Source organism: Anthonomus grandis, chromosome 6, assembly GCF_022605725.1.
Source record: "Anthonomus grandis grandis chromosome 6, icAntGran1.3, whole genome shotgun sequence".
NCBI lineage: Eukaryota > Metazoa > Arthropoda > Insecta > Coleoptera > Curculionidae > Anthonomus > Anthonomus grandis.
In genome coordinates, this window is record NC_065551.1 from 12,081,082 (window position 1) to 12,095,349 (window position 14,268).

The window sequence follows — 14,268 nt, forward strand, 5'->3', positions numbered from 1 at the left end:
ATAATACCAGTGCATTATATAAAATAGGCAAAAAAATTGCTTTTGATACGTTACACAAAAACATTGAGAGCCTTTCACAATTAGAAATGCTTCCAATATTATCCGAAGATGAAACCCTGGATGTTGCCAGTTAATTTTTTTTTTGCTGTATAAATACAAAGATGAAAATATTAAAAACTTAAACGAATTAAGATTCCACCTCAAACAAACCTGCTTCTGAACTTCCGCCGACCGTAGATGCTTTTGGACTACACCTAAAAAGGTATTATATTTCGCACTTTAGCACTCTAAAAAGGTTATTGATATTTAATTTTTGTAGGTGTATTTACCAATTAAAAACTTGGTATAACAGTTATTTACCAGAACCTGTATATGAAAATCCCGCCAAGTTTGGATGGGTGTTAAAAGAAGATGTGTGGGTACCACAGATAAAATTAAAGATCCAGTGCCAGTAGAACTAAGAAAACTTTTATCCATAAAATGTTGAGACAAAAATTGCAATAGTACTAGATGTGTTTGGGTAAAACAGGGATTAAAATGTATGATAGAATGTAAATGCAGATTATGCAATAATAGTTTAAGTTTTAATGACGATATTTCAGAATCAGAAAACGAAGAAGCCTAATATAATAATATTATGATTTTTTTCATACTTTTCTTTTAATTTTTTTTTTCGCAACCTTTTATACGTATAAAATGCTCAAAAACGTAGTGAGTATACTATATTAAGCAAGATAAACATCGCTTGATTGCTTTATCAGTTTCTGCAAGGCGCCGAGTTTAAATTAAAAACTTTCTTAATCATTTGTGCACATTTTCTTCGCAGCATGTTATATGAAATTCCCAAAAACAAATTTTTTTTTCGATTAGTCAAAATTTGCCTGCATAATTTCTGAACTGCCAAGGTCATCCATGTTTTGGGCATATTTAAAATAAAAAATTCCAATCATTTTATACCTTGAAAGAAGCGCCTAAGTGTGTGTGTTAAAATAAAAAAAAATCAGTGCAATGTCAATAGCTTAATTAGTTAAGTAGATATTAGAGGGGGTGTATAAAAAAACACGATTTAAAAAAATGTACGTATTCCCAGCTTTTTGTAAATAAAAAAAATCGGGACCGTAATAAAAGGTCAAATTTTGTAATTTCTTATGAACAATGACCTATCTAATAAAATGACATATATATCGTTTTGTTCTAAGGTAAAAAAAAATAAATCGAGAAGGAAGCGACTTTTGCCCCGTTTTTTACTACACTAATAATTGTTATTCTTGCTATTGGGTTGATTTGCGTATAACTCAGTATTTAAGGTAAATTTAGGATACAATGCATGCTTAAGATACTATGCATTTTTATCTAATTTTGATGTTAAAATTGTATTTTAATTGAATTTGGATATAATATAGGATATATACGTATTGGGGTTTTTAGGCTTACTTTTTAAATTAAAGGTAAGCATTCCGATATTTAATTCCTTTCGAGCAACATGATGTTCTGATGATATATATTAATTATTAATTAATTATTTATATTTTTTAGATAATTGTGTCTTTAACATCCTATTCATTTTGTAAATAAATTTTTAATAGTTTTAGGAATTTTTTTACGCAATCTTTGGCCTTCAAAGATCCATTAATCTCATTTTCCCAATATTTGAGGTTAGGAACAAAATTTTAAATAACAGTTTTCACTAGCTTCTTTGGATGTTATTTGGCACTTTTTTTTTAAAGAATTAATCATATCATTTCATTTGATTTTTCAGGATTTTGGGTCATGTTGTCAAGACTAGCCCCCTGACGGAGAAGCATTTAATTAAATTGACTATATTTTGATTGATTCTTATTGCCCAAGGAATGGTCTTTTCAACAATACCAAATTTGTTAAAATTGGTTAAACTGTTAATTAAAGCAGGTTATAGCAAAAATTGAACGCCCACCACTATCGTAATTTTTGAAATAAATATTTTTTTTTGCGAAAATGATTCTCTTTAAAGAGGGAAACTGGTTCTCTTTAAAAATGTGAAAAAACTTTTAGTTTATTATGCGAAATTTAAAATGAAATTTTAAACGCCCGCCTTTTTATATTTTCCAGCGATTCTTCATGGCCGATTTGCCTAACAATTTTTTTACCCATAAGTCATACGACGAACGCTTTCCGAGATATGGCCGAGGAACAGTGTTATTGGGTCACCCGGTATAGACAGCTTTCTGATGAGCTTAGTATTACTATACATTACCTTCTATGCATAGTATTACACTGAAAATGGCCGGGAATCTGACGGAAGATACCAGTTTTAAAGATTTCTAAAATTAGCTTAAGGTAATAGTTTATTGTGTTATCAATTTCCATACATACCTATGTATTTTCTTCTGAATCTTGAAGTAGTTGCAATATGCAAAGTGTTGTTTCAAAATAAAAGAAGTTAAAAAATGATCTACTTCTTAAAGTTGAAAATACAATATAAGCGACTTCAAGTTTTATATTGTTTATACTTGTTATTCCATTTATGATTACTTTATGACTGAATCAACGAGGAAATTTAAAGCATTTATAATGCTTAACTGGAACAAACATTTTAAGAGAACAGTAGAGAATAGTTGACATAATTATTAACATCAGTTGTATCAAATCCCTGTTCCCAGGAAGGAATGCAGGAAAAAAGCTATTCTTAGAATAACAATTACAATTTTTAAAATCTAAACAATAATCATATTTAAGATTACTGGTGTTACTCGAAAGTGCTTCGTATCCAATTGAGGCTTCTACATCCACGATGTTTGTAAGAACAAGGCTTTACGTATGAGTTATAAATTATTACGAATAGTATGAGTTAGTATTTATTTGTAGCCTCTTAGCATAATTGTAGGCTAAGCACAGATAATTTATCTGAGGTTGCTGATTGCAAACTGAACTGTCTACGCATAACTTGTCCTTAGCACTGAACCAAGTAACGAAGGCTTAGTTATTAGCGAAGGTTCGCTAATATTGTTGTTGACTAAAGCTCAATCAAAAAATCTCAAAAGCAAAAACACTGAAATAAATATAAGTCTATGTATTTTTATTAGCCTTTACTTTTACTACATATTACCAGCTTTCCGCTAATTAGTTCGCGTCCATGTGTATTCCATGATACCAAAATAATCAAGGTTAAAATGTTAATGTAACGTATATGTATATTTGTTTTTTTAATTTATTTTTATTATCGACTCGAGCTCGTGACAAACATAAGATTAATAATAAAATTATTATAAAAACAATTTTTATGTGCATTTTTATATGCAGATGAATAATTCCTGTAATCGTAAAATTAAATGCGCATTTTTCAGATTTATTTTGTTGTTGGGGGGTTTTAAGTAGTCAAGTTAATTTACTAAAAATATTTTATTGTGATTCCAATCTACGTTTAACAAAATAACATATTGTAGTTGAATGATAAATCTGACTAGAACCTAACAATAATATAATAAAATGTTGCTGGTTGAGGATATACAGAGTGTTAAAGTTGGATGATATGGGCAAAGTTTTTAATGAAAACATTTAATTTGTTTTTAATATAGGTATACATTAGCGATTGTAGTAAAATGTATGCAAAACCACTGGATCTATCACTATGCCTATAGGTTTAAATGCGATAAATTAGTAAATTAAATTGAGTAGTTTTGACATAAATAAAAAATTGCACAAAATTTGACGTTTTAAGTTTTTTTAGGATAAAAGTAAATATTCTTATTAAAATTATAAAAGTTTTAATTAATAATTTGAATTCTTTGTTGGTTGAAAATGACTAAATCACACCCATCATGACCAAAACTTTTTGCACATGGATGGTAAAAATATGGAAAAGTGGATGAACATATTTTTCTTAATGGTACATAAGAAACTGAGGAGAGTAAACTTGATGAAGTTCGATCAAAATAAATTTGTCTATTCTCATATTACGTGAAAATTAATCGTGTTTTATTAAAAATTTCTTCCTCCTTTTAATTTTGTTTCTTTTTGTTACCATTTTAGGTTTTTGTAGTATTTTTTTTTAATATTTTTTTATTAACTTGGAAATCATAAGTTTTTGTAATAAGAAATCATTCATCTTAACGGTGATTCCCAGGGTTTTTAAAAAAATATTTTCTTAGCTGCGAAATAATAAAAATATTTATCCCAGCGATGATTTTTAAGAGTAGTCAACCTAAAATGTGTGATTACGAATGATAAAATATTTATATGATTTCTAAAAGTCTTCCTCCTGGAATGACAATATATTCATCTCATCAGTGATTTTTAATTCACTAAAAAAATTAAATATATATCTTTTCTTTCTCTTTTATTTTTCTCCTTTGATGGTTGTTTTTTTATATGACTGGAAGTACTAAATTATTTATCTAAGCAATGAATATCACGATATTTCTACTTTTATCTTCTTGACAATGATAATATATTGAAAGTTTATAACCTTCGTCTTTCTTCTTGATGTCCAAAATACAATAAACCATATTTATATACAGGGCGGTCCATACTAATCATTCCTAAATTAGTGCTATGAATAAAACTTTAATTATTTATAACAACTTCTATTTAAAAAACCTACTAATTGCGACTTTAATATACAGGATGCTGTATATGAAAAAAGGCCTTTTGCATTTAATTTATAATTAAAACAATATAAAAGTAATCTTTTCTACTTTAACACTCTGATCTCCCAGCACCTCAAAACATTTGCAACAACTTCTGAGAATCCTAATTATAAACCCCTATTTAACTATATGACCCAACGGAGCCACCTTATAATAATGATATAATAGTCATCCAATAAACTTATATAAAACAGTTCTTACCTTCACTATACATAACCAAACAATATTTACAGTGCCACCCCCGTAATTCCTTAACACAGACTATCACATTTGTTTACCCAGCAAAGTCACATCGTTAGCAGCATTCCAGCGATCAGCAACGTTAAGATGCCCAAAGCTTTTCTTTCTGCCACACCAGATACGTCTTCTTTCCTTGTTGTAACTGGGGTAGAAGTAGTAGATGCAGAGTCAGGTTGCGGTTGCGCTTCTGGCTCAGGTTTTGTCTCTTTCTTTCCTTCGTCTTCTAAATCAGATCGACGATCGGCAGCAACAGTCACAGAAGTTTCCGGAGTAATCGTTTCTGTACTGGAGGAAGCATTGGCGCTTTCGTAGCTGTAGTTTTCGTCGTATAAGTAACTGTTTCCGCCTACGGGGGCTGCGATGATTCGGAAATTCGGTTCGGTTAAGTTGATTTTGTCGTAGACGAATCTGTTGAGTCTGTTTACTAGGAGAGTGAGGTTGCCCATGTCGTCAAAGCAGATCGAGTTCACCCATTCTAAGTATCTGTAAAATTAATTATTTCGTTAATAACTATCCTTATAAGTTTGCAAAGTGTTTTTTTAACTTATAGGGCAGAAACCGTTAAATTTTTACCCTTTACTCTCTGGGTCTCAGTCAAAGGCTTTCCAAAAATCTAACTTCAATTCATAAGCAACCCTTTATCTATATACTTACTTAGCATCCCTAGCAATAACCCTTTGTCCACTTTGGAAATCCGTTGCACTATCCCACCTAGCAACACTATTGGCAGCCAATAAGCTAAAATACAGCACCCCTTTATCATCCATGACCATCCCCACCGTTTGGGAGCTCTTCAAACCGTTATCCTTAACATTGCCCTGGAATTCTCCATTAGAACTGCCAAATTCTTCGTTTCGCAGGACGCTTGTATTGATACTGTACAAGTGCAAAGAGGACATCGGAGTGTAGAATAATTCCCTATCCTCTTCTAGAATGATTTGTCCATTGTTATGTTTTACTTTCGGGCCCAAGGCTAAACTGGCGATGTTAATGGTGACCGCCATGGTGATGTCGTTCACGTTGAATTTGGTGGCTTGGGGGTCGGCCCGCATTGATTGAGAGTGGCGAATTTTCCAGGATTTGTTGGTTTTTTGGGAGAATACGATGATGCCTGTAAGGAAATTTATATTTTAAAGTTTTTTTATAATCAAAAACCTCCTTTTCAATTAATTTTTTATGAGTAATCCAATGATAAAATAAAATTTTAGTTATATCCCACCCAGAATTTAAAATCAATTTTTTTTTCAAAAATTAAAATAAAACTATCAATATGGTACAGGGTCTTTCCCCATATATTAACCCCCCCTACAGGGGTAATGCGAAAAGTCAAAAAAAAAAATTTAATACAAACCTTTTGGGGTTTTACTTTCAATTTTTGAATCCGATGTCAACATTTTTTTTTCGTTTAGAAATGTCAAATTTTGACAGATGATCAGTTTTTTCTTATGAAACACCCTGTATATGACTTCATAGTTAAAAAGGGCCGAATTTTCTGATTTCGAATATATATAGTTTAACTATGTTTTATTAAACCGTTTCAAGAATATCGGGCTCCAAACTTTAAAAAAAATAATATATTGAAGATCTCGGTAAGCGCTGCATTGTTATTGTGTGGCGTTTTTTTTAAGATAAATGAATTGAGTAGAAACAATAAAAACAGCAGATTTATTATTACTAAGGTGATATTTAGCATCATTTGTTGCCAAGGATACATTATTTTACCAATTGTTAAACTTTAATTTAGACGTAATTATAACTATAACTGCTCTATATGACCACCACCATTATCAATACAGTTTATATAATCCTGCTCAATTTTGTGTATTGTATTCCTTATAAATTGTCTATGATTTTGATTGATATGATCTATCGCGTTAATAATTTTTCTGCGGAGCTCCTCGACATTTTCAGTTCTCTGTTCGTAAACTTTATTTTGCAGGTAACCCCACAGAAATGAATCAAGAGGTGTCAGGTCTGGACTGTTTGGGGGCCAACGAATTGGCCCAGTTCGTCCAGTCCACAGGTTATGTCTTTCATTTAAAAATCTCAAAACAGGTAACAAATTATGCGATGGGGTATTATCTTGATGCCAAACTATTTGCTCATATTGCCTTATGGGTAGATCTTCAGGTTTAGCTTCAATTTGATAAGTAGGCATCTCTAGGTATCTCTCTCCCGTCAAGTTGCCGTTATAAAAAATAGGTCCTATGACCTAGTCATTTAAATTTCACACCATACATGTAGAGATTGCCGCCCTTGAAACTTAATTTAAAAAACCCTTGATATTCGGGGGTTTGGTCTTGACCAAAAGCGAACATTTTTTCGATTGTAAATGCCCGCGGTTGTAACGATGCACTCGTCGGTCCACAAATTTTTTTTTAAAAAGTTATTATCTTCTTCTTTTAGCACTAGCATCTCTTGACAAAATTCCACCAATTTGACCAATTTGAGGGAGACAAAGGCCCGAACATGATAGCGTAGATCTAAATGTATTAAAAAATTAGTAAAAACTTACCTACCTTCGAAATATAGCAAAATATGTAATTCTTCTTCTGGATCGACAAGAACTGTCCGACGTTTTCTTCGTAGAGTTTTCCTGATGCAAAATGCTCGTTCTATATTTTTAAACGTATTTTTTGCCGGAATGGCACGTAAAGGAAAGGTTCGACGATATTCCTCTCTGGCGGCATTTGCGTTATTATTATTTTTATAAAATATACGGACGATGTCACATTTTTCTTCATCACTGTACGGCATTTTTTAACATTTATGGCTCAACCAACAAGAAATGACAATAGTTTTTAATAAATGTCAAACAATAACACTGCAGCGCTTACCAAGATCTTCAATATATTATTTTTTTTAAGTTTGGAGCCCGATATTTCCGAAACGGTTTAATAAAACATAGTATATATAGTATATATAGTTTATATATTTGAAATCAGAAAATTCGGCTCTTTTTAACTATGAAGTCATGTACAGGGTGTTTTCTAAACGACGTTTCTACGTGACGTTTCTAAACGAAAAAAAAAATGTTCACATCGGATTCAAAAATTGAAAGTAAAACCCCAAAAGTATTGTATTAAATTTTTTTTTAACTTTTCGCATTACCCCTGTAGGGGGGATCAATATATGGGGAAAGACCCTGTACATACTCTTTTTTACCTACTAGTCTCTAAGTAATTCAATGGTAAAATCTAATTTTAGATACTAACATAAAATTTGTTTCATCAAAAATTAAAGTAAACCTCTCAATATGGTACTCTTTTTCGCCACTTTTTCATGAGTAATTCAAGGGCAAAGTCAAATTTTCGAAATCAATATTTTTTCGTCAAAAATTAAAGTAAACCTATCATGGTTCTCTTGTCAGCTATTTTTTTCTTCCAAGGTAAAATAAAATTGAAGTTATTTCTTACCTAGGCCTGGAAAAAAAAACTGTCAACAATGCAAATAATCGCTACTACACGGTACTCTTTTTCAGCTTCTTTTTCCTGGGTAATTCAATAATGAAACCAAATTTTAAATATTACCAACCCAAGCTTTAACATTTAAAAAAAAACGTGGTCATATGGTGAGTGACCGCAGACATTTGTAAATTCTCCTTCAAAAAAATATTTACATTTTTAAAATATCCTGATTAAACTAAAAAGTCTAAACTAACAAAAATTATTATACTTTGTACGAAGGTTCTATTAAATACAGGTGTGGGATGAAAAGTTATAATCACAGCTGTACTTTGATTTTTTTCTAAACCAAAGGAGTTAAAAGTTTGAACACCATAAATTATTTTTTCACCAACAAGAAAATTCACCATTTTGCACTTTTTATTCTTTAAAATAATCCATTTTTGAATAATTTTAAAATTATTCATCCTCAAAAGCGAACATAAATAAATTACAATGGAAAACGGGTTTTTTCATGGTCGAGCATTTTTGTTATTTTGTCAAGCACATGCGGCAATAAATATATAAATTCAAAAACGATATCGACACTAATCGTTATTGTTATGAGTTTCTGTTCATGTACAAATAGGAGGATGTTGTTTTTTTGTATTAGGTTTTTATGTATGTGGTTATTGAATATAACATGAACATTATAAAGATCATAGATAAACCAAAAATGTATAGATGACGATACCTTTAAAATAATTAAATATGGCGTTGGTCCGTCATTTTATATTAAAATTTTGACAGTGAATTCTGAATTGTTTTGAGTTATTGTACTAAAAATAAAAATTTATGTGGCGGAAAAATCCAATAATATTTACATGATTAAGATATAAATATCCAGTCATGATAAAAAAATGAGACAGAGCATGAGGGTCAAAAAATAAGATAATAAGAAATATTTTTTGTTAATTATCTTAATTAGATTATTATGTTTTTTTTTTGCATTTTTACCCCCATAATCAGATATAGCTTAATAATTATTTCGAGTTACATCTTACAATAATTCTGATATTTCTACCAGAGGAAACTTTGATGCTGGTGTTCAAAATATATCATGAATCACTAAAAAAACTATATTAAAAAAAACTACAAATAATGTGTTGCCAAGGAAACTTTTTAAACTTAATTATTGTAAAATAACGTTTAATTACAAGACATTTTTACGTTTTTCTAATAAGTGCATTTACACGATCAAGTTTACACTTCGATTAAATTACTTGTAAAGGCAATCGTTGGGCAGTTGGTCAAAAGTTTTTTCTCCAACAATTTTTTAAATGATGTGTGCCAATCAAACGGTAATTAATTCAGAATAATTAAAACTTATCATTACGCAACTATAAATCTGTTGTTCCTGCATATCCGAACCGTGAAAAATGATCATAAAATGCGTTTTCAAGGTTGGATATTAATTGTATATTTATATATTACGCCTTCATCACTGATTTCTTTGCACGAGGCATATCTTCAAATGATGCATTGGAGAGTACTAATTCCAATTATTTTGGGTAATAAAAATAGTCCTGACCAAAGTATTATGTCTGCCTAAAAGGTCACCGCCTTGAAACGGTAATATAACAAAAATTCAATGTTAAAATAATACTCAGGTATAAAGGTTAACAAGTCATAGAAAATAACTACCAGTTACTGAATCACCTGTTTTATATGGTTAATAAGGTTTATATGGGAAGACCTTAGATATAATATCTAGATTACCTAGATATAGACGCTCGTCCATGATTGCAATTTTAATTGTATTTTTTTCGGGTTAAGGTGTTTTTTTTCTTGATTATGGTATTGATACACCTGCAGTGAGAAAAAAGGAGATCCCTTCTCACCCTGTCAATCAATAGCAAATAGTAAAAACCATGCCCCAATTTAAGTGAAAATGTTAGGTACATCCATACCTAATGCAAAATTAATGAATTCATGAAAAATTTAGTGCAAAATTATAATTTAAGCCATTTTGATGATAGTAACTGTAATTTTTACATTAGTTTCTAAGCTACGCTCAAACTTACAAAAACCTCATAAGCGAGATTAAAGAGCTTCTAATAAATGTGGACGAAGAGTTGAAAAATCAAATAACATACAGGGTGGGCCAATCAAAATGAAACAAGGCTGATGGGGAAATATTTTGTGCATATCATCAGCTTTGCAATTTCAACCTCCTTGCGGGGGTCAGTTCCAACCCAAAATACTTAAATGGGATTAAGGGTCAAGTGATAACTCATTTTAAAGGTAATTGAAATCTCTTTTCAGCTTTTTTGTGCTTTATTTTAATAATAAATTTGTTACTAACCTCACACAGGGGTGTGTTTCATCCCTTAAGTTAAAATAGGGTTAAACTTGTGATACCTCAATTTAAATCATCAAGTTTTAAAGTCATCAAATTCTCTTTTCAACAGTGCAACAAAATAAAGAAAAATTTTCTACGTTTATGATCGAAGATACAAAAAAAAAGATACGAAATGTAATATACATATATGAATTTTCATCTGACCAGTATCGAAAATTGTGACGGTTAACAGTTACACCTAGAAAAAAATTTTAAATTTGTTTTCCCAATGAGTTTTTAAAAACTAATGATGAAAGCTAGTGCTTAATGTAGGGTCCAAATTGATGTTGCCCCAAACAGCAATTTCCATAGGTTCATTCCATTTGGAGCGATTGGTTTTCGGTTTGAAATTTATCCTGCCTCCCTAAGCTTTGCCACAGATCAATTATATATTTTCAGTGAACATGTTTACCAGAATTCATTTGATTAAATATCTGAGATGAAACATTATAGCACATTTATCATTTTCGTAATATAGCTTAATCAGCGATAATCTTTCTGCAGTTGAATAACCCATATTAGAATTAAATAAAATTTAGTCAGAAACACTTCGGGATACTAGATTAAAATTAATAAACTACGTAAATACTCGAAATTGCTAAGGAGGAAAAAATACAAATTTGGAAACACAAACAGGATTCCACAGCTGAAAAAAAACTAGCATCTACTACTTTTCTCTTTAAATGATAAAGTTAGAATGCGTGAGGTTAGTGACGGAAGTTAAAAAGAAAGCACCAAAGACTTTTACCTTATAAAAATTAATTAGCTTTAAAATTTTTTCAGGAAGCAATAAATCGTTTAATAAAGGGCATTCGCTTTTTAAATAAACTTTTTTTCAAAAAATAGCTGCATACAATTAAAAAAAAGATGCATTGAAAGAGATTTAAATTACCTTTAAAATAAGATATCACTTGACCCATTTAAGATTTCGGGGTTAGAGCTTACCGCGAGGGAATTAAAATTTTAATAATATGCACAAAATATTTTCTCCTCAAAATAAAAATCGACGGTCTTTAACTGTTAATATCTCCACAGCTGCTTAATCAAAGTATCTCGTCATGTGACCCAGAAAATTTCTTAAAATTTCACGTAGAATATAAATTATATAACATAAAATTACAACAAAAAATATATATATATAAGATGTTACAAAATTCAGTGCAAATATTTCAACAGTTTGCTGGAGTTAAAATAAGACTTGTTTTTCCTATAAACATGTGTCCTAAAATGCACCTCCTCAGAGCTACAGCCCGCGCAAATCGCTTGAAGCTGAAAAAAGTCTTATTTTGACTCCGACAATACGCTCTTAAAATATTTGCACCGAATTTTGTATAGAGTATCCTATTTAAAATAAAGATTTTTAATAGAACTAACAAAAAATCACAAATTAGGTAGAGTATTAGGTATTTCCTATTACAGAGCCCTTAGGAAAAGTTAGGATGACAAAGTGAAAATCATTTTCTTCTACGTCCACCAGTCTTGACACTACAGCCTATTAAAGTGTAAAAAGTGATAATTTTCAAATGTTAATTTCTCCAGAACGGTTTAATCAAAGTATATCATGCAACCTATTAAATTTCTTGGCATTTCAGTAGCAGAAATAAAAAAATACAATAACATACAGGGTGTCCCATATGTTTTTTACATAAGCAGTACTATTTTTTGACGTTAAAATTAAATTTTCAGTTGTCAAAATGGCGGACGGACTCTAGGGAAAAGGTCCGCAATTTAATGTCTTTTGTAGTAAATAGTAAAAAACCAACAATAAATCTATTGAGACGAGCTCTAGCTTTTGTTTACTAATTAAACTCAAATTAAGTAAAATACCCTCCGTAACAATAGGTATATTATTAACAGCACTTGAGTCATAAATGTATGTATGTAACGGTGGTTTTTATTAATTAATATGAGGTACTTAATCTAGAATTATATAGGATCGTTTAAAATGGCATTTGTGACCGTTATGACAACACGGTTTACTTGTGGAAATAATATTTGGGCAACCGGAAAACCGGTAAACGGCACTTAGTTATACAGGGTGCCTGAAAAATTATAATTAAAAAAATTAGAACACCAAAGAAGGACCACTTAAATGGGCTAGAAGCGCATTGTCTTCTATTGAACAATATAAAGATGAATAAATTCAATAATATGTATTTTTGGCGAAATCCACCTTTCATAAAAAATGAATATTTTTATTCAGTATATTCTGAATTTAAAAAACCATTTCCTTTATTATTCCTTTTACCTGGATCGCTTCCTCCGTTATCACTTATATACGCATATCCCCCTTCCGTATTATCCAACACAATATCATACAAATAACTCCCATTCGAACTTGCTAAATTAGCCGGGAAATTATAGCTCAAGACAACTTCCATTTTCTTCAAATCATAAATGACCAACTTAGGACTGCATTTGGTCACCGGGTTTTTCGTAAGTGTATCCGTTCGCCCTGTATCAATAATCCACATCTGCCCTTTCTTAGGATCAATCTCGATATTCTGGACATTTTGAAGGGCATCACAATCATCCTCTTGGTTCATTTCCCACGAAGGAAACGGCGTTATCAATGGAGCGGTGTCCTGGGTCGCACCGGCAGGAATCCGCCCCAAAGTAGCCGGCACTCCCTCCTTCATCCTCGGTAAAGTCAAATAATAATAATGATCAAAGTATTTAATGCCGGCAAGGATCACATTTTCGGGTATGTAACGTTTACTCTCAAATGCGTCCCGATATTGATTCGCATTCTGCCAGGTGAAGTTCACAAAGTTCCACTCGCGGATCACGCGGAACTTTGCCGACGACACGTCTATCGTCGCGGCGTAAAAAATTATCGCGCCAAAAATGATCTTGAGCATCGTGTGTTTGTGTGCAATCGAGAAACGTTATGGTAGATGAGCAACTGGCGCTCGATTGTTTTATATATGTGGTAGTCACCACGTAATGCGCAGGTAGTGGAAGAATAATGTTAATTATTTTTGGTTTGGTCTTGATTTTAATAAGTTTGATGATCGTGTTTTGAGGAAGAATGTGCAGAGGACGAGGAAGGGACGTGGATTGAGTGTTAATTGGGATGGGAATCACTTCTTGAAGATTAAAATGGAATATATGTTTTTTGATTGCGAAGTGGTTTTTTACTTGGCTTTTGTGGTTTTGTAGCCTTGAATTTCTCAAGTAAACAACTTAATATTTTCATTGTGAAAAACGAAATTTGATGGTATGCTATATAGTTGCAGGTTAGTATAAATATAGTAGAGTAAGGGCGACAAATATGGAATACTTTTTTTAAAACTGCAAAATTATAAGAACTTTTTTTTTTAAGACAAAAATATTAAAAGTAATTATAAACATGTTATATTAAGCTATTATAACTTGTATTTGTAAAAAAAAAAACGTTTCAAAAATCGTAATGAAAAAACTAAAATATTAATATTTCCCTTTTTTTAAAAATAGGGTCACAAATATGGAATACTTAGAAAACTAAACTAAATACTAAATCTATTGGCAGAAATCGCAAATAATATAAAGGCCAGATACTTATGAGGTACATTGCAAATGACACCATGAGTTGCAGGATTTGCACTGTATCCACTGTTTCTCGGATTTTTTGCTTTCG

General features: G+C 31.1%; 1 protein-coding gene across 1 annotated transcript in view; it reads right to left on the reverse strand.

Annotated features, from left to right (window-relative positions):
* Nucleotides 1-3,359: 3,359 nt before the first annotated feature.
* Nucleotides 3,360-14,268, reverse strand: part of LOC126737349 (macoilin-1) — a 134,287-nt gene continuing 123,378 nt past the window's right edge. The window contains exons 10-11 of the mRNA XM_050442211.1: nt 5,520-5,976; nt 3,360-5,348 (exon numbers count right to left, since the gene is read on the reverse strand). Of these exons, the coding sequence (XP_050298168.1) occupies nt 4,913-5,348; nt 5,520-5,976 (893 nt within the window). The 3' untranslated portion in view covers nt 3,360-4,912. The remainder of the gene's footprint in view (nt 5,349-5,519; nt 5,977-14,268) is intronic.